Source organism: Malaclemys terrapin, chromosome 6 (genome assembly GCF_027887155.1).
Source record: "Malaclemys terrapin pileata isolate rMalTer1 chromosome 6, rMalTer1.hap1, whole genome shotgun sequence".
NCBI classification, from domain to species: Eukaryota; Metazoa; Chordata; order Testudines; family Emydidae; genus Malaclemys; species Malaclemys terrapin.
In genome coordinates this window covers 61,780,300-61,805,034 of record NC_071510.1, presented here as the reverse complement: position 1 = coordinate 61,805,034, position 24,735 = coordinate 61,780,300, and the positions used below count along the sequence as shown (strand labels likewise).

At 39.2% G+C, this 24,735-nt stretch overlaps 1 protein-coding gene across 2 annotated transcripts in view; it reads left to right on the top strand.

The window, feature by feature from the left end:
* COMMD10 (COMM domain containing 10) overlaps positions 1 to 24,735 on the top strand; it is a 176,253-nt gene that overhangs the window by 26,983 nt on the left and 124,535 nt on the right. Inside the window, exon 5 of one of the 2 annotated variants that reach the window (XM_054032571.1) lies at positions 7,157 to 7,267. The exons of the other annotated variant lie outside the window; for it this stretch is intronic. Coding sequence (XP_053888546.1) covers positions 7,157 to 7,267 — 111 coding nt within the window. The remainder of the gene's footprint in view (positions 1 to 7,156; positions 7,268 to 24,735) is intronic. 2 annotated transcript variants of the gene reach the window in all.

The following is a 24,735-nucleotide window of genomic DNA, read 5'->3' as shown; positions in this document are numbered from 1 at the left end:
GAGCAATAAAAATGATGAAAGGTCTAGAAAACATGAACTATGAGGAGAGATTTTAAAAAATAGGGTTTGTTTAATCTGGAGAAGAGAATACTGAGGGTGGGGGGACATGAAAAGAGTCTTCAAGTATGTAATAAGTTGTTATAAAGAGGAGGGTGATAAATTGTTCTCTTTAACCACTGAGGACAGGACAAGAACTAATGGGCTTAAATTGCAGCAAGAGCATTTAGGTTAGATATTCGGAAAAACTTCCTGTCAGGGTAATTAAGCACTGGAACAAATTACCTAGGGAGGCTGTGCAATCTCCATTGTTGGAGGTTTTTAAGAACACATTAGACAAACACCTCTAGGGCATGGTCTAGATCAGCGGTTCTCAACCAGCGGCCCACGGGCTGCATATGGCCCAATTAGCACACAGCTATGGGCCAGCTTAGCTATGTGCTAATGGCCGCCCGGCACGGCGGGGCTGTCAGCCGGCCAAGCGGGATTTGGGGTCAGAGTGGGCTGCCACCCGGCTCCACAGACTCTTGGGTCCAGAGCTGGCTGCCACCCAGCCCTGCAGGCTCAGGGGTCCGGTGCAGGCTCTCACCTGGCCCTGCAGGCTCGGGAATCTGGGGTCCGGGGTGGGCTGCATATGCGGCCTACAGTGATAAATTAGTTAAGAACCACTGGTCTAGATAATACTTAACCTCAGTGCAAGGGACTGGACTATGTGTCTTATCAAGGTCCCTTCCAGTTCTTCATTTCTGTGATTCTATACTGTTGTTTTCAGTTGTTTCAGTTTAGTTCAAAATAAGCTTACTAGGACAATTAAATATTGTTCAGAATCTCAACTACTCTGGCGATATGTTGGGGACAGGGAATCCAGTGGGAGTAGATCAGGAGTCTGGTTAGGGAAGGGAGCCCGTTGCTGAAGGTAAGCTTAGTTTATTGTGGGAACAGATGACTTGAAACCTTTTTCTGCCAGAAATGGTGGTAGATTTCCAGCAGCTAGCCTCTGAAGATGGTGCATGATATCCACTATGTACTTTGTACACTTATGCTAAGATGACTTTTGGTTAATGCTGCCTTAGCATTCTGAGTTAGGTTGGCTTCTGAATATGCTATAGTTTGATATGGATAGTTCTTTCCTATTAGTAGCTGTGCTGTTTGTCAAAATTAATAAAATTCTTTGACTCTGTCATGTAACCAAAACAACTCTCTCCAGTTTTATTAGATTTTCATGCAACACTCCTTCCGTTTATTTTGCATTAAATCATACTACAAACAAGTGAGTTGAACAGGAGTGTCTTTCCTGATACAGGATAATTTTACAAATAAGTTAATTTGAGTTGTGGAGGCAACAGTATACACAAGACTACAAACATTAACTTTGTGGACATTGTTTACAGTGGGTAAAATCCATGTTGTACAGAGAATCCACATAAGGCCTATCTACCACGTAAGCCTTGAAAATAGTACTTAAATGGCATTTAAGTTTCATATAGGCAGGCTTTCCACACAGCTGGTGTGTAGGGTGTGTGCTTGTGTTCCTTTAAACTTGCTGGTCCTCAGCTACCACGATGACCTCCTGGGGAGCCAACGTGGTGCAGAATGGCCCCAGGATCAGGTGATGCAAAGGTAATTTAAAGGTTCTTCATTTCTGAGTTGCTTTGAGTCATCCTCAGTAGTACTAGAGGAACTGAGCCGAAAGATGTTCCATAAATGCTAACTTGTATTAGTGATATCGACTACCTTCCCACCATTTTCTAGTTATACCTCATTGTCATTAGTTTACAGACAGTTGAAAGTATGTGATTTTTTTTAAAATAAAAAAGTTGAGCTAAAACTAGATAAGTTAGTGCTATCATTAAGATGTTATGTAGCAAAATAACACACAAACCATATTTATCTTAAAATTTGAGAGAGAGGGTAGCTTTTCTTCATATAAATGTGTGTGTATGTAGAATATACATAAGTGTGTGTGTGTGTGTGTATATATATATATATATATATATATATATATATATATATATATATATATATATATATATATATAAAGTATACTGATGAGGAACTGTGAAAAGATGCCAAAAGTCTGCAGCTACTGAAAGCATCTATTTATTTTCATAAATTAAGAGGAATATATATATATAAATCCAAGGAATTACCTCTGAGATTACATTAAAACATCACAGTAGATTGTGAATACTGGAAAATAGTTCTAACCTTTTTGGGTCATTATAGTGAACATTATATTAGACATGAAAAGAATTGAAATGTATTTTTATCCTTTGGAAAAATTAATCCTAAAAGTTGTACCACTTAATTGTTGGCAAGTACCGTGACTCGGAAATAAATACTGTACAGAAACCTTGTTACCACTCACAAAAGGTTAGTTACTATTTCAGAATTTTGAGCATCTTTCAAATAAATAAAGCCATGGCAAATTATATGTTCTATCTCCCTTGCAAGAAAATAAATAGGCAAACCACTTTGAAGCTTCAGACAGCATACAGTATATTAATCAAATATAGTTCTCATACAGCTATATTAAAATGAAAAAAAAAATCCATGATTCTTACCAAAAACAAAGTAATTTTAAGGTAAACCAATATAAGAAAAGTTAGGGCTTTTATTGTTAACTCAGACTGTTGTGTCACCATATATATTGTGTTTGTTCTAAGATGTCTGCAATATTCCAGAACAAGTATGAATTAGGAGTGAAATAAAAGCCATAAATCTGCATTTCTAACCCAACATGATGTTTAGTTTACTGCTAGACGTCCCTTTCAAAATAAAACAAACATTTATCTCAAGTCCCCACCTAAAACCCTATTGACACTTACAGTTCTAAGAAATTTAAACGAAAATTTTGGACTCCCTTAATGTTGTTCTTTCTCCACACAGCAAACACATGAGCTTCTTGAGAATCTGATTATAGAAACTACTTCTTTATTAGATGTTGTTCCTTTTCTCAAATATTTGGCAGCCTTCAGAGTTTCTGCTAGTACCTGTTAGCCAGTCTTTTGGGGCCCTCGAGATTCTTGCTCATTGGAAACCAAACACAAACCTTAGTCACAAACCCCTGGCTTGACCCTGCAGTCATCAGCTTGGCACAGGGTCTCCCCTTGATTTTCACCAAAAGACCTGGTACTATCTGCTGTTCACTGCTTTGGTGTACTGCTGCCAGCTCCAGGCCAGTCCACCACCACTTACTTGGGACTGTTGCTCTTGGCCAATATCACTTTAAATAGCGTTTGATCAAATTACCCGATACAGTGCAATATTCTGGTTTGGAGCCTCTATTGCTGGACTTAGTGTCCAGTGGAAAGCAAGGTGCTATGGGCTTGTCTATGTTGCAAATTGCACCAGTTTTAATAATGGTGTGTTTTTTTAATCCAATTTAGTTAAACTGGTTCAAGTTTGTGTGCAGACAGATATTTCAGTTTGAGTGGTTTATTTTGATTTAGCTTAATCCTGTTTAAAATAAAAGATTCAAACAGATATGAGAGCAGGGACTCTTAACGCCTTGTCTACACACATTGTGAGCACCACTTTTAAATTTATTTAGTTAAATCTGTAAAACCCTTTGGTGTGAACACTCTTATTTTGGACCGAGTACCCTATTTTGTTTTTTCTTAGGACTCAATTTAAACAAAATTGAAATAGGGCACTCTGATGTAAAACAAGTGTCTGCTCCACGGAGTTGCACTAATTTTAATTAATTTGTCTTTTAAACTGACTTTGTTAAATTGGTTTTTAAATTTTGCATAGATCATTCGTAAGTCAATAAGTGTCTTTCTATTGACTTCTGTGGCCTTTGGATAAGCCTGTTTATCACCTCTGATCAGCTACCCAATTTGAGCTCACTAATTATTAGAATAGGGTGTCCAACTTTCCTCATGTTGTACCTTTTCATATATTCATATACTCTTTCATTATAGAAGGATGACAGCTCTGCGATAATTAAGGTTAAGACCAGGTTTCTGTTTTAAAACTCTGCTTTCCTAAGTGATCTATAATCTATTCTACATGGTTAATTGAATTGCCTTGAAATTTGGTATGCCTCATGGGGCTCTAGGTTTCTATTAGCATTCCAACTCTGGGGCTGGAGGACCTACGGGTTCCCGAGATACAGTCCCCAGAAAAATAACTTTTCTTAGAGTTGAGAGATTCTGGCAATCTTTTTTGCTCACAGAGATCAAATGAGGGCTCAGAGTATTGCATCAGGCTCTAGGGTTACCCCAACAGAGTGCATGACATCCACTAGTCCTTTGGAGGAAAGCAAATTAAAAAGTTATTGGAAACAGATTTTGTTTTTTCCATTTAGAGCATCCAAAGCTTTGCATGTTCAGTGATGCGCTAAAGGAATTACATTGCACATGTGCAGTGAGAGAGGCTATCTATCTAGAAAATGACCTCTTTCTCACAGAACCAGTGTGGCCCAGTTGAATTTCACAATCACATTACTGAGTTCAAATCCAACCCAGGCCAGAAATCTGAAGTACAAAAAAAGGAGGAATATTGCTTCACTCTGCCTTTATCAAGGGGGATTTTTATTTTGGGAACTGTAATCTGAGTACAGCAGAATATTCAGAAGGCACAGTTTTTTTGAAAACAAAATGAACTAAATAAACACATGCTCACTGGGAGGGAAAGGTGATTGGGGTGGAAGAGTAGATGGGAATGGTGGGGAATCAAGTGGTGGGAAGAGAATGGAGAGTGTGAGGGGAGGGGTCGGGAAACTGGGAAAAAGGACATGCAGGTGAGTGACAGAGAGACTGGCGGAGAATAGGGGTAGGGGTACCTGTCAGCCCCTCATTTCCCTCCTGAATGTGTGCCACAGTCTGTGATCCCCTAGCCCATTTAACCTCCCATTCTCTGCCCCCTCATATGAACCAGGTACTGGAAGGGGATTGCCTTTCTGGTTGGGTCTAAGCCCCACTCCATACCCCCTATGTGAGTTGGCATCTGGGGGACCTTGCTCTTCTTGGGGTATATGATCCCCGCTTCCTGTCCCTCTGTGTGAGCTTGGATTGGGGCAGGGAGGGGGCTGAAGGAAACATAAATGTAAACATCTAAAATCTAGAAAATGAATATTTAATATACACCCCACTGTTGTGTGAGATTGGATGGGAGGTGCCCAGTGTTGAGGAGGAGCAAACTGGATGGACCTGCGGCATAGCTGGGGAACCTGGTTGAACCAGGGGCAGGAGTCCCATATGGGGGCAGGTAGTAGGAATGAGGAGCCCAGTTCAATGTGCAGCTGAGGCTACTTAACCAAGGTAGCATGCAGCCACTAGTCGTCTCTCTCTCACACCATTATCCCCATTCCACTGTAACAAAATGTACAGGAAACGTGAGGAAAACTCAGGAGTCACATAGCAACCATGTGGTCTATTGAAAAAACTACTGGATTGGGACTATTCCTAGCTCTGCCACTGGCCTGCTAGGTGACTTCCCTTCTCTGTGCCTTAGTTTCCCATCTGTAAAATGGGATGATGATGTAAAATACTTTGAGATGAAAAGCCCTATATGAAAGCTGAGTCTTTTCATTATTACCTAGCCACAGTAGTATATCATCTGCAAACCTAGGTAAGAAATAGAACTGTCTAAAATGACTATTAGTGCCTACCAACAAACATTTCTCTCTCTTTTGAAAGAGCTAGGAAATTAAATGCCAAAAAACTTGGTTAAGGCAGCATTAAGGTTGCTGGGTAATAGCTTGTGCCTTTCCAGATCATCAAATTCAGCAAAACTCAAACTTTTGAAAATCAGGAAATACAGAGTTAAGGTAACTCCCATGCAACCTTAACAGTGCCCTCTTCGAGCAATGTCCCACAATGACTATAACACACACATTCCCACTCTGCTTCTTCACTTTAATGGACGGGTGCTAACTGCACTTACCATACACAGTCACAGTTGTTCTAAGAAGCTCCAACTTATTCCTCCCCCATTCAATACAGTTACACTCAAATGTGAATGTATCTGGAGTTCATGTAGACCATTCCCAGTGGCTATTGGAGGCTCTGAGGGCAGAGTTAAGGTTGTGTGGGTGTTTACCTTAACTCTGTATTTCCTGTCGTCAGAAATTTGAGTTTTGCTGAACTTGACATTCTGGAAGGGCAGAAGCTATCACTGGACACCCTTAACTCTGCATTAACTAAGATTTTTGTCATTTAATATATTTAGTTCCATAACCAATTTAAAATGCATTCCTATGAACAAAATGTAAAGAAATTCCAAATAATAGAATTTAAAAACTTTATAAAACTAACTAGAAGCAGGTGATAATTATGCTAATTAAACCTGTTAGCGGGTAACAGCCCTTCAGTTCTCTTCTCTTCTCCTGTAGCCAGAGAAATTGTTTCCTGTAAGCCCCCTAGTTCTGTGGTTTATGTAGTAATACCTTCCTTGTAGGGGGTATTGTGATGCATAATTTGCTAATGTTTGTAAAATCACTTTAGGTCCTTGACTTAAAAGTGATATAGAGTTTGTTTTGTGTGGTTTCCTTTTAATGTGCATTTTGTTTGTAACTGAAGAAGGAACAGACTTTGCAGGTCACACTCTTAGCTGTTTTAGTTCTGCAGTGTTAACAGGAGTGGAAAGCAACATAGAATAATTTTTGTCATGAGTATTGGCAGGCATGATGGAATGCACATGGAGCAGACCTGCTGATTAAGAATTTGCCATTTTTATTTAGTCACTTTCCAAAGCAGACCACATTTTCTGCTAAGATTCTATTTTTGGAAAGGAAATTTAAGTATAAAACACAGTGTAAGTGGGAACCTCAGGGGGTCAGAACCTTTGAAAAACATTTTTTTAGATTTGATTTATAAATTGCTTTCCAATTGTGCAGAAATCAGTGTAAGTCACTGTCCTCTGTAATTTAAGGAACACAATGATTTACTTGAACATACCAGATAACCTCAAGGCTGTCACAATTACCATAGAATAAACAATATTTAAAGGGTGTTTCTGCAGATTAATTTAAAACAAGCCACATTATATAATTGAGGGAGAATTTGCAGAATGTGCTTTGCATAGGAACTCTAATGCCTACGTAGAGTCTGGCCATCTATGTTCATTGACACAGACCACTGAGAAATGTTGAAAACTCACCTCCTTAGTGTTTCTGCAGCATCTGATTCTAATTTGAACTTGTGTTTTATAGCTTGAGACAATTGGATGGCAGCTTAACCTTCAGATGGCTCAGTCCACTCAAGCGAAACTGAAATCTCCTCAAGCTGTATTAGAACTTGGAATGAGCAATGAAGATTCAAAGGTAGGAAAGCCACTGCCTGGGAGAGTGAACTTATGCAATTTTTTAAAGAATTTATAATTTTAAGGTTCTAAGACTATAACTAGCTCTACTGATTGTCACTAATCTCACAGCAGTGTTTTTACTTATTTTTTTAAAGGTAATTTAATTTACGCAAGTGGAATTAATAAAGAATTGGCATATTGTTATTTGCATTAAATAGGTTTTGGGGTTGAATGCCATATAAGCAGTTCTTTGTACTATAAAGGTATTGACAGTACATGTCATGGGGTATGGTTATTTTATAATACGTACCTCATGATTGATAACTCTTACATATTTTGCACCTGGTTTTCCTCTGCCTTCTATTTTGTTTTCATTTATACTTTGCAAAGTAGGGCTGAGATTTTTATCAAATCATTATGCATGTGTTCTAAGACCACTATACAGGTGTAAATGACAGTGGAGAGCCAGGGTCTTTACATTTTTATCGTACAACCCTAACTAGTATGCGGTTTTAGCCGCTGGTATAGCTACACTGGGACAGCCACTGGTATAAACATGCTGCACCAATGTAAACCTTGGGTTGTGCTGGTGGATTTTACTTCAATTTGAAATGGACATGCTCCGTCAATGGAAGCCAGTTTTTACATTTATGTTGTATTTTTTGCTAGTGGTTTGAATTGAACTAATACAGTGGTGGGTAAACCTTAATATAGGCAAGGTCTGACTAATATAGAAAATACACTTTTAAAATCCCAAAGTAATACAAATAATGTTTTGTTTATGCTTGAATAGTAATATCTACTGGTTTTGCATATTTTAGGATAGAATTACCTCACCTTCCCAGTGGAAAGTAACCTCCCCCCAATTTTTGTGGTCTCTACCTTAATCTGTGTTAGTGAAAAAGTAGATTTTAAAAAAAGGAGGAAAATTTTGATTCAAGGGACCTGATTCTGCTCTCAGATCATCTTTAAACCACAGTAATTCCACTAACTTGAATAGAGTTACTCCTGACTTACACTGGTAAATAAGGAGATTTAGGCCCTTGGTCTTCTTGGTGCCTTAAACTGGCGCCTGTAACAGAGTTCTTTGTTCTTAGAAAAAACAGTAGATTACCTGAGGGTGAATTTTAAAAACCTTAATACAGAAAGCAGATAGCATTTTGTATACAAGTCATAATGAGCAACATATGTAAAATGCAGCTACAGAAAATGACTAAAAGAAAACACTGGAAAAACATGTACATGCTGTTATAAATAAATAAATAGTTTCTCTTGAAGTTTTGTTGTTGTTTTGATAAGAGTATGTAACCCTTTTAAAAAAGAAGTGAATTCATTAAGATTTTGTACATTATGGCAGAAAGACAGAATGGATCCTAATGCATCCAACCATGACACCTTGAGCTATGGTTTGTTCCTATATTAAAGTCACGTGGTCAGGCTTGATCATTACTTAGGTGGGAGATCACTAAGTGAAATGCAGGTGCTACAGGTACTTGCATTACTGAATCAAGTGAAGATCTTTTTGAGGAGGAGCAGAACCAATGCGAATGCTTTATTTTAGTGGAGGACTGTACTGTTGGATATGCTAATTTTTGGTTTGAGATGTAAAACCAGGGTCATGTTTGTAGTCATTAAAGACCCTGTAGCACTTATCACAAGAGTAGGATGATAAGGCTATGTCCTGGCCAAATTCAGACCTGCATAATTATATTCTTCTTGTTTAAATTCTTCCAGAAGAAACTGCATATTGTATTCTTTTTCACTTTTTGTCCTAAAATGTTTTGTAGCCAATGTGATCAGCTGCAGGATTAGCTGCAATTCAGTGGTGACCAAAGTGATTATATAGTTAGACTATCAGTTATTAGTGTTATAGTGATTTAAATGTATAGACCATTGATTGACTGCATTTGTGGTTTGATATTAAAAATGTTCAGGAGACCAAATAACCAAAGTTAGCAAATTTATTGCCTGAAGATAAAATAGTACAATACGTTAAGGAGGTATACACACTACTCCCTCTGGGAAGCTGTTTTTCACAGCATGCAGTTCACGTTACACAGAAAGTGTGCTTCAAAACTACCAGACCTGTGTACAACTTAGAAAACACTGTATATATTTCAGCCAAGACTAAAATTCACCAATCACTTTTTTACCCTTTTTACCGGTCCCTTCCATCATAAGGGCACCTGTTCCAACCCCCCCAGAATGAACACACACACATCAGAAGAGTACAATGAATATAGGAAAGGGAAATATTTATTTACAGAGGGATGAATGGAGGAAAACAACAGGAGGGGAAAAGATAGGGGAAGCGATAAAACTGGGTTACATTCAACACAAGCCCTCACAGCCACGGTCTGAAAGGGCAGACACCAAGCAGTGCATCTGCAGAGCTGGCGCTTGGGGAGGGGGCAGCATTCAGAGCCCCCTGGCTGCCCCTACACGTAGGAGCCAGAGGACATGCCACTGCTTCCGGGAGTCACACAGAGCCACATCAGCCAGGAAGCCTGCCTCCCCCGCTGTGCTGCCGACTGGACTTTTAACGGCCTGGTCAGTGGTGCTGACCGGAGCCGCCAGGGTCCCTTTTTGACCGGGTCTTCTGGTCGAAAACTGGACACCTGGCAACCCTAAGTCCGTTCCTTGTCACCCATTTCAAGCTTCTGGGAAACAGAAGCTAGGGACACCATCTATGCCCATCCTTACTAATAGCCATTGATGGACCTATCCTCCATGAATTTATCTAGTTCTTTTTTGAACCCTGCTATAGTTAACTTCCCCACTTAACTAGCTACAGCGTCCTTCCTTATTCTCAATGCAAACTCACAAGCCCCAGTACTCAGAGCCCCATACCACTCTCGGTAGTAGTAATACTGGGTCCAGCTCCGGTTTGTCCTTTTCGGGAGATTCCTCCCTACCACAGTGCTCCTCCTGGCTCCTGTCTTGGGGTGTCTCCGGTTGGCCGCTCTGTCCCTCCCAGGCTTCGGGCAGGTTCTCGGCTTCTTCACTCTGGGAGGGTCTGGAGCTGCAGACACGCACCCTGTTGCTCTCCCTCTCTCTCTTCTTACCTCCCCCCCCTCCTGCCCCAATCCCCCCAAAACAAAACAAAAAATAAAACCAACAACAAAAACCAGCACTCCCTCTTCCTGGAACAATCAACATTGCCCCCTTTAGTACAAAGATTTAAAAGGGCCATGCTCTCTAAACCCCAAAGGGGTTACACTTGTTTTTCTGGTACCATGGTGTACCTTTTCTTATTTCTGTTTTGGATACCATATTCCACCCTAGGATACCTACTGTCCTGTGTTAGGACACAGAATCAATGGATCTTGCCTTTGAGAGGTATTATATTCACTAATGCCAAAAGCTATGTTTAGCTTTTGCAGAGTATTGTGGGATATATATTACTTGACATAAGTGAGCAAAGTGAACAGAATTGTAGGAAAGACCTAATATAATTTGGTTAACTTATCTGCCCACATGCTGGGTATAATACATTATTAATATAGCATGCCCTACCCCTAACATACATGTATTGGCTAATAGTTAAGACTGTTAAAAGTGTGTATGCAGATGTTTATATCTTTGCAGTGTTGTGCCCAGTATTTCCACCTGTGAAGTGTAGGACCAAATATGTTTGTGTGCAATTTTATGCATGGGCACTTAGAAGTTGAGTAGAGGCCCAGCTGAAAGTTTTTTCCCATGTGTACAGTGGATTCATTTTAACTTTTTTGTAATCGGTATACGGTATTTTCAGGGTTTAAAATAGAGAATTCAAGCTCTGATTCTGGCTTTCATATATTTGGCATTAGACAAGCCACTCTATTTCTTTGCATCAGTTTCCAGCTATAAAAATATATAGACAAAATCTTTATCTGTTGGGTTGTTCATTGACATTAGATTCCTATGGAACCAGTCTGCCGATATGATGTATCTGTTGAAAGCTCAAGCCATATATATCAAAAGTGGCTTTTTCCGCCCCTGCCTGGCCATGTAGTGACATATTAGTATTTACCGATAGATCATGTGGTTGTTGGTTTTTTTTTTTTAAATCAAAAGACAGTTTATTTTGTTCAATCCACCAGCACACATTTCCTTTATAAACACAACTCCAGTTCCTAAACTCTTTCTCTTGATTCTTTCTCTTTCTTTTTATTGATGCAATCAGATGGAATTGGATTTTCTTGCAATTACTACGAGCCTTGAATAACAACTCTGAAATTGGTGCTTAGTAGGTGGAATGGTGCAGCAACAAAAACATACAAATGCTGTAATGTTTTGCACACTGAAATTTAGAAATCTGGGTTGACCTGAAGAATAACAGCAACTGGCTTGCGGCTTATTGATCACATCCAGTATAGGACAGGTTTTAAGACAGAAAGACACTCATCTATCTGCTTCATAAAAGTGTTGAGGCTTAATTAGTTAATGTTTGTAAAGTACTTTTCATCAGCAAAGTTCTGTGTACGAAAATGCTAAGTACTTATCTCAGCATCCTAAATGTTATACAGCTTTTCTCATTTTCTCCCTAACTTTATAAATAGAAGTAATTGCAGCCTCTTATTCAGAATTTTGGTATGCATCCCACTTACTATTTCAAAATGGCTAATTGTTTATATATGCTATTTATCCTCCCCGCTTGAACGTAATGGCCTGTTGTTGCTCCATGAAGGAGAGAGATCGAAATGATGTACAGAAATTTCTTTTTAGATTAGCTCATTAGGGGGCAGTAGTGTTCTTTCCCTTCATTATACTTCTCTGGCACTTGACTGTTTTTTGAAATAACATTCAAAATCAATTCTGAAGTCAGTAGTTGTGGGAAATGCTAAGTGTTTACATTTCTAATCTGTATATAACAATAGAGTTCTGTTGCACCCGGTTACAAAATTAATGCCTATTAATCAAAAATATGCAGAGCAAGGTAAATGAAATTTGCCTTTATTTTCATTTTTGCTAATTGTACTGGTATGATCACATTCATTTATGTTTACTACAGCTAACTAAATTAAAGATCACTCAAACATGAGCTTCTTTGTCAGACTCTAACGTTCGAAATTGGTACTTGATTTTCCTCCCTGGAGAAATAATTTTAAGCCCTTGGATGTTTCTGTGGTATTGTTCCACAGCTATGACTTAAAGTAGTTCAAAGGTAATCTGAGTTGAAGGGTACACAATACCTCAGATTTGTATTCAATGCAGTAATGTTTGGCAGGTATAAAATGACTTTCAGAGTTATAATACTTTTAAGTATTATACCAAGAAAAAACCCCTAGGAAATATTCTGTTTGGACTTTTTCTGTTAATTTGTATTATTAGTTGCAGTATCTTAATTGCCAAGGAAATATGCTGTCTAAAATAATTAAACTAGGATTATCTGAATTTTGGTAAATTTGTATCCTCATTTTTTACAAGCTTCAGTCTTCACTTATCCTCGGTTCTTTTGTTTCATCTGCCTTTTCCTGGGGAGCTGGTATGAAATCACCTTGACAACAAAAACATCATTTAGCTTATGGTAAATTGGATTGGAGTCTGATTACAGATGGTGCTTTATTTATGGAAAGGAAATTTTAAATTGGAGTCAAAGTGAGACCTGCTAATACAGTTTGAGGATCGAAAATGTTAAATTATATTTCTAAATCTTAAAAAATGATCTAAAAAGGATTTCTTATGTAGGTTTACTATAACATTTCTTAATAATAGTGCTGTTAAAAATGTCTTTTGTGTAATTTTAATAATTTTTTTCTTGTTAAAGAGGCACTGAAAGAAATTTGTTTGGGAATATTTTATTGGTTTTAAAATGTTGCTACTTTCCCCCTATTGTAAATAGTTACCATTCTGACTTTTTTTTAGAAATTGTAGAAAACTGATTATTTATTTAGGACCTAATGGGTATTACTGTTTTTATGGCTGTAGCGCCAGTTAACCAGTGGAGGGAATACAAGTTAATAATTCTTATTCCGATAGCTGTGCCGCCAGTATGATACTGGTTTGCAAACAAAGAAATAATCAAAAGAAAAAGCCCTATGTTTATTTTATGGCTATCTAGACAAATGTATTTTCATACAGTATAAATAATAATTTATGCATGTAGAAAATGAGGTGGTACGGTATTATTATACTTTGAGACTATGGCATCAGTTATGCCTAAATCGCAGATGACAAATCTCCATAAGACATCTAATTTCTAGAATAGCTCAGGATTATCCTCTGAATCCCCTGGGGCCATCTCAGACACTTGTGTGGTGAAGTTCATAGAAAAGTTTAAGATCCTCAGGATATCGTCTTAATGTTTGTACTAAGTGCTTCCCAAAGGGGGATGAGTGTGTTTGAGCTTCTGGAAGGGTTTAGAGGGCTGGTCAATCTGTCCCCCTTTTTACTCTCCAGGGATCATGGCTCCTTTAGTGCCATTGGCCATTCCTGCCACACCATTCCATTAGGAGCAGACAACACAAAATGGAAGAAAAGGACATACATGATTTATTGTGAGATTGGACATATATTGCCTGTATTATACCTGAAAATTCTCATTTCCTAGCTAGCATTCTCCCATTTTGTATTCTGCTTAGTATTATTTTTCTCCAAATGTATTACCTTGTTGTTATCTAAATTAAATCTTATTCCACTGACTTATTTCTCCCCTTTCTTGTTGCTTTCCCCCCTTCTCCATTTTATATACAACTTCTTTTTAACCTTTGGCTCTTTAAGATCTTCTTTATGTGCCCACATTGGCCTTCTTTCTTTTTGCTCATATTTTTCTTTTCTACTAGAATTGCTATCTGTAGTGTTCATGTGATAATATCTCTGAGTATATTGCAGTTTTCAGGTATCCTGTTACTTCCCAAAACTTGTCACAGGTGATCCTGTCAGAGTTGCCAATACAATACTAAACAAAACAAAACTAACAAGATGCCAATTTTTCATAAATACCCAATTTTTTCTGACAGATCATATTAAAATATAATTTTACTATAGCAGGTTTATGTTCATGCTTATGTAATTTTTATCAGACAACTTTAATAACACCATTGACCTTTTTAAAGGAAAAAAGATAGTAATATAAATATTTTAAACAGATTTTCTTTAATCATTTCTTTAAACTCAATAAAGCAGTCTTACTGTACTTGGCAGAAATGTAATGTATCATCACACAGGAACATGAAAATAAAGATTCGTAAAGGTCTAAAATTAGTATTTGGAACAGACTCCTTTTTTTTTTTTTTTTTTTTACTGAGAGCCCAGTTGCTTCCCCCATCCCTGATTTTAACAGATTTTCTGCGAGTGTCTGGACTTTGACTAGCTTGGATCCTGTCTACTGCTTCTCTTATCTTCACAAAGTATGCTTTTTTGTTCATTAGGTTCACCATTCTGGGCATTTCCTTCCATCTTTAACTGCAAGGCAGAGCAGACCAAGAGAAATAGTTCTTTCCTTCTCATTGAGCTATGCTATCTGCTGACTTCAGATGGAAATGTAGTTTCTGGTCTGCATGCCATCTAGACAGAAACGACCTGCAGTCCAGTGCACTATGGATCTTTAAGGGAAAATGTATGAAACTATCAAGTTTCCCTTTTCATTCTTCCTCTGAAGGGGTTTTTGTCTGCAGCTTGGGCTTAACAGTGTGAAACAGTGGACGATGATGATAGCCTTTGAAGCCAGGATGGCTCTTCTTTCCCTTTGAGAGAGTTAAGCAGGTGGGGTCTAGGTTCAGGAGGCAGGGCTGAACAAATTTACGGCTGAGGTAACCTCCCATTCCTCTTAAGAGCTTGGTGCTTCCTCATTTCTCAGGGATCAGGGCTTATCTGGATATTGGTTTCTCAAAAAGCCCTTACTAAGTGTAGTAGGAAGAGAGCCTAAAACATAAGCCCTTGTATTAGAGGCCTGGTATGAGGCAGAACCAGCTCATAAAATTTGGCAAGTACAGGGCTAATATTGCAAAAATACACATTCTTAAGGAGTGCTAGTCACAGAGTACTCACACAAACACATCCTGATATCAAGTGGTACCAAAAACATCCCGATATCAAGGATGGTTCAAAAACATTCCCCAGGGATAACAGGAACACACTCCCTCCTAAAAGATAAGGTCAGGATAACAGTAGGTAATAAAGATGTTTTAATCAAACCAATATGTATAAGAATAAGTAATAACTAGCCACGTCGGGGGAAGTAACTACAGTAACTATGTTAGAGGTGCAGTACTAACTTGTTTGTATCAGGGTATAAAAATGTATCTCAGAGGGAATATTTTTGTCTGGCCTAGGGAGGAACAGGAAGTCTTGCTGTCTGATCTGGTCCATTGTTATGGGCATACATATATTAGGGGCCTGGTAAAATCTGTGGAATACTAGCACTGTGCTTTGTTGACAATAAACCTGGCTGGGTGCCTTCGTCCCTTAACGGATCTTGTGGTCATTGGGCGGTTCACTCGAGGTCTGCTTTGCCAGCTGTCTGCGCAGGGCTGGGGTGGCACACAGAGGGAACACACACACACAGCCAAACATCTATCAACATTTAACCACACTAAGAAGAGTAAATTGTGCTTCCAGCTCCTTCAAAAAGAGGGCAATTAAAACCGAAACCCATTACGTTTCAAATGTTGGAGGAGTTTTCATCAGGAGCAAACAGAATGCAAGGGTAAACTGCCCCCCACAGCCTGCACTCTACCTTGGCCATTTCCCTCCTAGATGTGCTCTTTTTCCGTAGAAAACGTGATAATCTTGCCTCTTTCGTACAGAAGTGAAATGAGCTCTGCACATAATTTTTCCGTTGTTAATTTCAATAATAGGAACAATAGCTGAATTCCTTAGATTACGTTAGTCAGTGATTCACTGTGTGGTGCTGTGTGGACAGAGTTATACTGGTTCCTGGAAATTTAAGACTTTTAATGCTTAGTATCTCTAGATTTCCTGATTTTCAAATGTCCTGATATTTTTGAAATACCATGTTCTGATTGAAGGTGTCTATATAGTTTTAGCTTTTTCTTTCTTTTATAGTTTGTTTGAAAATTTGCCTCTCAGCTAATATTGTGGGCTTGACCCTGCAGTCTTTACTCTGGTAAAACTGCAATTAACTTCAAAATAAATTAGTGGGAATTTTGTCTGGGAAAGGACTGCAGGATTGGGCTTTACATCCAAAACAAGACTCATTATAAATAACTGTTGAATCACTGGCAACAATGTTCAACACACTCCACACACACAACTGTGTTGCTGTTTTAGTCTTAGAATAATATCTGGGAAGGTAAAATTGCCCATGAGGTCTAGATCCTGCGAGTTTTGGTGTTTTTGGTCAGCCTTTCTATCAGTTTCCGAACAAAATTACCGTTACCTTCATTCTAAATTAGTGGTATATTGCAGGCTTTTACTGTAAATTCCCTTTTATTCCTTCTTTTATCTTAGCCCATAAAACTTTTTTACTTGTCATTGATGATAACTCTAGGCAGTCTAATTCACTGTTATAGAAATTATATATTGTACTACTCTGTTATAAGGTTTTATGAAATTGCTAAAAATGTCTCTATCTGGCTCCCCTGGAAATTGATGTGAATTTTGCTGTTGATTTCAATGGAAACAGGATTTGGTGAACCAAAGTAATAGTTTCATAAGGAGGGAATATATTGTTCAGAATTAAATAAACATAGTATTTTGAGATGTTTTCATAAAGAAGCACAAGAAATGTGTGTATTTTGCTACTAAAAAAAGTCCTCCTGTCTCTCTCTCCAGTGTCAAATCTCATAGACTTTAATAGACTTCAGACTTTAAGATCAGAAGGGACTATTATAATCGTCTAGTCTGACCTCCTGCACAGCGCAGGCCACAGAATCTAACCTATGTCTGAGCTATCAAAATCCTCAAATCATGGTTTAAAGACTTCAAGGTGCAGAGAATCTTCCAGCAAGTGACCCATGCCCCACGCTGCAGAGGAAGGTGAAAAAAACCCATGGCCTTTGTCAATCTGCCCTGGAGGAAAATTCCTTTCTGACCCCAAATATGGCGATCAGCTAAACCCTGAGCATGTGGGTAAGACACCCAGGGAAGAATTCACTGTAGTAACTCAGATCCCATCCTATCTAGTGTCCCATCACAGGCCATTGGGCATATTTACCACTAATAGTCAAAGATCAATTAATTGCCAAAATTAGACTATCCCATCATACCATCACCTCCATAAACGTATCAAGCTTAGTCTTTAAGCCAGATATGTCTTTTGCCCCAACTGCTTCTCTTGGAAGGCTGTTCCAGAACTTCACTCCTCTGATGGTTAGAAACCTTCGTCTAATTTCAAGTCTAAACTTTGGGATGGTCAGTTTATATCCATTTGTTCTTGTGTCCACATTGGTACTGCGTTAAATAATTCCTCTCCCTCCCTGGTATTTATCCCTCTGATATATTTATAGAGTGCAATCATATCTCCTCTCAGCCTTCTTTTGGTTAGGCTAAACAAGCCAAGCTCTTTGAGTCTCCTTTCATAAGACTCATCAATGGTTACACATTATAATATGGTGTGTACTGGCATAAAGCTATACTGTCAAGTGAAATCAAGATTCAGTTTCCAATTGTATGAGCAGTATGAAATGTAATAGAACTGTAAATCCAAATAGTTTTTTTTGGTTATGTCAGCATATCAAGTTCTTTTAAATTCTGTTTGACTTACCATGTGCGGCATAATTGAGAATTGCTTCATCTCTAGAATCTAAATTACATTTTAATGGTACTCTCACTATTCTATTTTCTTGTCATTGTATGCAAATGCTTGTTAACAGAAATGAGAGAGGTAAATACATCCATGTTGAGGGGTGAATTTACACTCCTTGGTGTTTTTATCTGTTTTTAATTATGCTTTCAATTTATAAAAAAGATGTTGCGCCCATTAACTAGTATTCATTCAGTGGTCTGAATCAATGCATGTATCTTGCCCCATTGATAATATTGGAGTAGGCAAAGCTAGTTTGGTAACAAGTGTTTAAATACTACTCCACATTTTTTTTCTTTGAGCCATGATATTTTATCCTTGAATATTGGAGGCATGGGAATGGGGGTGCACAACACCAGAAGCCATATTTGGAATGGGGAACAGAGCCTAAAAACTGCTTGCTGAGGGAGTTGAACGTAGCTGCCTACTGAAACTGTGAGTGGTAGGAGATGTTGGGGGAGGATAACTACTGACTAGCTGGTGCTGGCAACTTCTCAGGAACTGCACAGAGTGATGGGAGAGGAGGTTTTTGTCCCCAGCTTGGATCCATTACCAGGAGCTCTTCCTCTCTCTCACCCCATAATTCTCACCAGGACATTAGCTTGCTACCTCCCCTTGGCTGTCAATACCTCTCTCGTCTCAGCACTCTCCTCCTTCCTTTCTCCCATTTACCTTGTTGGCTTGGTTCCCCTTCAATTAGCAAGCAAGTTATGTGCTCCTCTTGCAGATCTATAAGGGCTGTGGGAATTTCCCCTCACCTTGTCCTGGGCCTACTCCTTAAAGAAGAAGGAGATAGTGGGATGGGGAGGAAGAGCAAGGATATTAGTTGTAAGTTGAGCTCTGCTACATACATTAGCTCTCTCAGAAACCCAAAATATGGTGTCAAACTAAGTACTAATTTTTTAGAAATACCATTAGTTGCACCCATATTTTAAAAGTGTGGATGAGTGGTGTAAACCGCCCTTTAATTACCAAGAAACATGAGCACTATTCTTGCTTCACAAAAAATTATAATAAATTTAAGAGCAGCAAGAGTCAAGGAAGAATGACCGTCATAAATACAATATGACATTGTGATCCAGAAGCAACTGGAGAAGAAATGGAATATGCTTTTATAACATAGGAGATGAAATCACAGATGTCTTATATAGTGCATTTTGCTAGCATCAAGACAATTTACAGAATTGCTCTGTATGTGTGTTTGTGTACACAACCACTGAAGTGCAGAGTTCCCTCTGAGATGATATGCTGCAGGTATTCAACTGTGCACACAAACACACACAGTAGTTTCATGATAAGAAGTGAAGGATATAAATTCATCCCCTGTGCATCTGTCCTAATAATGGAATACAGCTCTATGGTATCTGAGCACCTCTCAATGGATGATATCCAAAATCACAGTAGACCAGCAGTCTTAATTTTGATCCCTACTTCCCTTAAGGCAGTTTGAGCTAGATGATCTGGTTGTCCCTTCTGCCCTTAAACTCTGTGACTATGACTCTGTGTGCTATTGTTTGGTTGTTAATTTATTTTCTCCTCCCCTCTCTTTATTGTGCACCATCTCTTGTCTCTCTTTATTGTCTGTCTTCTTAGCTTTTCCCAACGTCAGGTAAAAACAGCAAAGTTGAAGAAGTGTATTTTACATTTTGTTCTGGAGATTTGTGCTCAGGTAGTACCTACTCTGCAGGTACAGTCTGCCCCACTTTGTCCCATTTCAGATACCAGGTATATTCTTACCAGGTATATTGGCACTCATGGCTGCTGGCTGTACATCACAGAAGTGTTTGGCACTATATATTATTTTTCTCTTTTTGTTTAATATTTGCCTAGAAACTTATTTGGTTCTTTTGACTTAATTTTGTCCCTCCATTTGGCAAATGTTGATTTCTTCCCGTATTTTTGTTGGAGTTGAATTCAGCGTGGCTGTCTTTATTTAATAAGCTGTTGTAGTTACATTGCACTGTGTTATACCAAAACTACTCGATGTGTCTTCTACCATTCTCTTAGTCTATTTCTTTATCTTTTGTTATTTCAGTAGTTTAGGTTCTGATTCTGGACCCATTGAAGTCAGTGGTAAAACTTCCATTGGTGTCAGTGGGAGCAGGCTCAAGTTTTTAGGGGCCAGACCTTCAAGGTGCTTGCTCAGTATTTCCATGGAGGTGCTGAATACCCTCTAGCTCCTGTTGTATACTCCGCTCTTCTCATAATTGAGCTCTCATTGATGAAGTGTCATAAGGAGCACAAAATTGTTTTTATACGTCCAAAAAAAGTATAAATTGCTCAGCAGTATTTGTTGTGATTTGTTTATTTTTGGTTTTATGGTAGTTAGAATTCATGGGATTTTCCATTCCAAAGGGCAATTGGTTGTCAAACTTTTAGTCTTAGCATTTGACTTATGTTTCTTTACTTGTTATTACTTACTCTATGGCACACTGGCAGCAGCACATACGGTTTCTGTTATTTTTCAGAAATTCATGGAATATTCATATTAATTCCTTCTATTGGATGACAGCTGAATGTTTTCTTTTATTGACAAATCTCTCAGCAACTATGTGCAATTACACACACACACACACACACACACACACACACACACACACACACAGTCTTTTTTGTGTGTGTAATTTATTTAACAGAGGGGGTAACTGAGCCACAAAGATGTTAAATGACTTGCCCATGTCATTCATATGTGTGTTTATATATATTTTATATCTGTACACGCCCATGTATAAATATACACGCACAGTTCAACTGATCCTAGAGTTTATTAATTAGACTATCATTTTTATGGGTAGCTTTGAGCAACTTACTATATATATTATACTATAATTCCATAAAATCTCATTTGAAAGACCCAAACCATTGTGCCTTGAAGTCCATCAGCTCTATCTCTGATGACCCATCAAAGGGAGCAGCTTTGCTACCTGACGATCTTCAACTGAAAATGGTCCACTGCCAGTCTTAAACAGTACTGCTGAAAGAACTAACAGCAGGAGTGACACATGTCCTGCTCTCTCTAATCTGATATTAGCTACCAGGATGAGATATATGTAGGAGAATAGACTTCTCAGGTAATTGGAACCTTTAGACTATTATATATATTCACACAAGATAAAAGATGTTGTGAAGTGGCCAGTTTGATCTAGTAGTTAGTCCAGAAGACCTGAAATCAGGAGACCAGGATTGTCTTCTTGGCTGTGCTAATAATTTGCTTAACCTCTTTGTGACTCAATTTTCCCATCTGTAAAATGGAGATAATATTTATATATTTTTGTAAAGTGATTCTTAGGTAAAAAGCGCTAAATAAATACTAAGTAGTATTTTAGATCATACATATCTTTGTTGAGTATCTAGAGCATACCTACAAGTTAACATGCACTAATTAAAAAAAAAATTGCATTTTTTGCAAACTCTGCTATTCTCTTAAATCCTGATCCTGCACCATTGAAGACAATGGGAGATTTTGCTTTGGCTTGTGTGGGTGTTGGAGTAGGGCCTTAGTGAGGTAAACTGTTGCAGGTGTCATAACAGCTGTTTCATGTTCACAATGAAAGAGATGATTTTGAACATTTTAAAGCAGTGGAATTTGATTTGTCATATGCATATACATGATAAAGAAAGAACTTTCTCCCAGCAGGCAACTGGCCTGCACGAAATGTCTGTACCTACTACCGACGGATTTGCAATTCCAGGATCGGACTCCTGAGTCATCTCAGGATCCGTATGTAAATTTGTGGTAGAGATCATCCTCGAATTGAGGGATTATCAGTGAATGAATGATACATGAGTTATTTTGTGACATGGTGTAAGCTTGATTTGTAATAACTGTAAGACTTGTTTAACTTGTTGGTGTCTGCCATTCACACTTTAGAAGGATTCACTCATACTGAGAGTCGTAGCGTCCATTAATTCGTTATCTCTCTGCGTGGTTCTAATGGAGATGGGTCCTTTGGGATTTGGATTTTTAAAGTGGCTTTCTTTCAAAAATATTTTTATTATTCATAATTCTAAAAATAAAATTCAGGCTTGCAGTTGCTTTAAACCTTTAAGAGCTGATTCATTAATATTTTATCTACAGGAACACAACCTCCTTTCTCTAAAGTGTGGCATAGTCTAGATCCTCACTTGTGATTGTCCATCTTATTAAGGGGTGATGTGATTGCTTTCCGCGATGGAGTGTCCACCCCACACAAGACCTGAGTGAGTTTATGTGGGTCAGGAGGGGCTAACTAATCATAGATGCTGCACCTGGTGGGAGGAACCAAGGATTGATAAGGCCTAAAGGCAGATGAAATCCAGTGGTGGGCAGGAGCTGGTATAGGAGTATAAAGCCAGGAAGTGAGATCAGGAAAGGGGCAGCAGGGAGGAGGTCTGCAGTCACTGCCTAGAGGAAAAGGGTGTTGGCCAGGGACAAGTAGGATATCTGGGGGAGAGTAAGCCCTGGGGTCCGATCTTGTCCTGTCCTGGACTAGAGTCTTACAAGAGGCACAGAGGAGTAAAGTGGCCGTGGGGAACAGAGGAAGTTCTGGTGGTAAACCCACAGATAGGTAAGGAGATGGAATAGGAAGGAACCCAGGGAAATAGTAACAGGGTCTGAAACTGAGCCGACCTAGGTTGCTAACCATACGGTCTCTGGGCTGGAACCTGGAATAGGAGGCAGGCCTGGGTTCCCCACCAGCCGCTGAGGAAAGTGGCACAGGGCCTGAAGTTGAAATGGAAGACTACCTGAAACGGCATTTAGACAGCTAGTTCCATGGAACTTTGTTATCCTGGAAGGGAAGGACTTTATAGTGACCTGAGTGGAGGGCTGAGTCATGAAGAGGGAACACTCTGAGACCTGGCAAGCGAGAGAAAGGGGCTACAGCGCACACAAGCAAAGGAAGGTGGCACCAGCCAGGGCAAGAGCTAATTCCCAGACCTAGTTCCAATGAGGTGCACCTGTAGTGAGTGGAACGCCTTCACACTTTTGTGTAGGCTATTGTGATGTAGTGCTGCTTCCAGTTGCCATTCTTTATAGTGGATCTGGAGTGGGATATGATGATGAAATACTTTCTTCCTTCAACACAAGAAGTCAGCAATGGCCATATTTTCTTCCACCCAGTCCCCATATTAGGACATGATGCGATCATATCATGGAAAAGGTAACAGAGTCTCATCTAGAACCTGTACTGTGGGGAAAGGCAGCTGCTTGAGATCCAGCTGTTGGGCTTCTCATTACTCCAGTAGTAACCACTACAGGTTTGATTGGGAGCAGTCAGAGCTTTGTCTTGCCGCTTTCTACCCTGTTTCTATGGTAGAAACAAGTGTTAGAAACAATGACAGGAAGAGAACATTGATAGTGAGTTTTTATTCCTGTTTATTTGTATTCTATGCACTCACAAGGTGATAGGTGCTGTCCAAAATGTATGTGAAAACACAGTCCCTGTCCCCAGTGAGTCTAAGAAGATGAGCAACTTATGAAAGGGGAGGGATAAAAACATAGTCAAATACATACACACACACACACACACACACACACACACACACACACTTTTTAATGATGAATGTCACCTATCCCGAACTAGCCACCCACCTCTATAATTAGTTGACTAGCTTCTTGTAGATGTCACAGTAGAAATAAGTTTCAAGGAGGGACTTCCAGGAGAACAGGGTAGTGGTCTAGCTTGAGGCATCAGCTCAAAGAGCTCCCCATGTGTAGGGAGCCCCATGGAGTGGAAGAAGGCACAAAGTCAGCTGTGGGAGAAGCAGACAAAGAGGCAATTGAGTCTAACAAAAATTCACAGAATTGGAAGAGTGGAAGGGTCTGTGAAAGATGACTCGCAGACCCACCTAGTCTGATTTCTGTACTGAGACTGTTACACTCCAGCTGGTCTTTGCACAACTTCCTTGCTTTCTGGCTGCCTGCAAGATTTTTAAAAAAATCTTCTATACCTTCTTCCCCTGTCTGCCACTACGTTCTGCTTCTGCAGGGTGGTCAGGAAATACAATCAGGATCTTGCAGAGAGTATTTTCTGCCTTTTGGCTTTGCGTTGTGCCGATGAATCAAATACCAACACTTAATGGTGTTCCTCAACAGCTCTTTGATAGGCTCTGCCGGATTCTGGGCTGTCTCCCCACCTAAACAGAGCTAACAAAATTGTTACTATGAGGAAAAAGAAATGTAAACGAACACAAAAAGCTGTGGGGGAGGACCCTGCCTACCTGAACACAGATGGTCTCCCAGGGAAGGGGCAAGCTAAAGAGTGGTATTGTGATTAGGATGGTTATTTTCTCTGTGATCTATACTCTGTATTTCTTGTACTTTAGTAAAAAGCAATAATGTGTTAGACTTGCATGTAAAGCATGTGTGTTTATTATATGCTACACCAGCCATGCAACCCCTGAGAGAATTAAAATGTAATCCAGAAAGTAGGATTCTGAGAGGGTGTGTGTTTAAGATACTGGGCTAAATTGTGGGTCAGCACAGTCCTGGGGGCATAAGGTAGAAGGATTGTGAGGCTCCGTTTCCATGAAGAGGTAGCAGACAGAGAGTCAGGAGCCAGGAAATATGCCAGAAGTGCCAAGGAAGAAACAGTACTATAGCTTTCTGAGACCCAGGGAAGCTTAGCATACATGAGGGATTCAGTGACTGGACTCTCTTGCAGCAATTTGGTGGGCTACCTGTAGGGCAAGCCCAAGCAGAACTGTCTCCTCTCATTTTGGCACCTCATGGGCAGATCATAGCCTGTGGGTAGAGTTTGTAGAAAAGTATATTCACTATTTTTTTTAGCCCTGTCTGTGACCTGTATCTAGCACCTTAG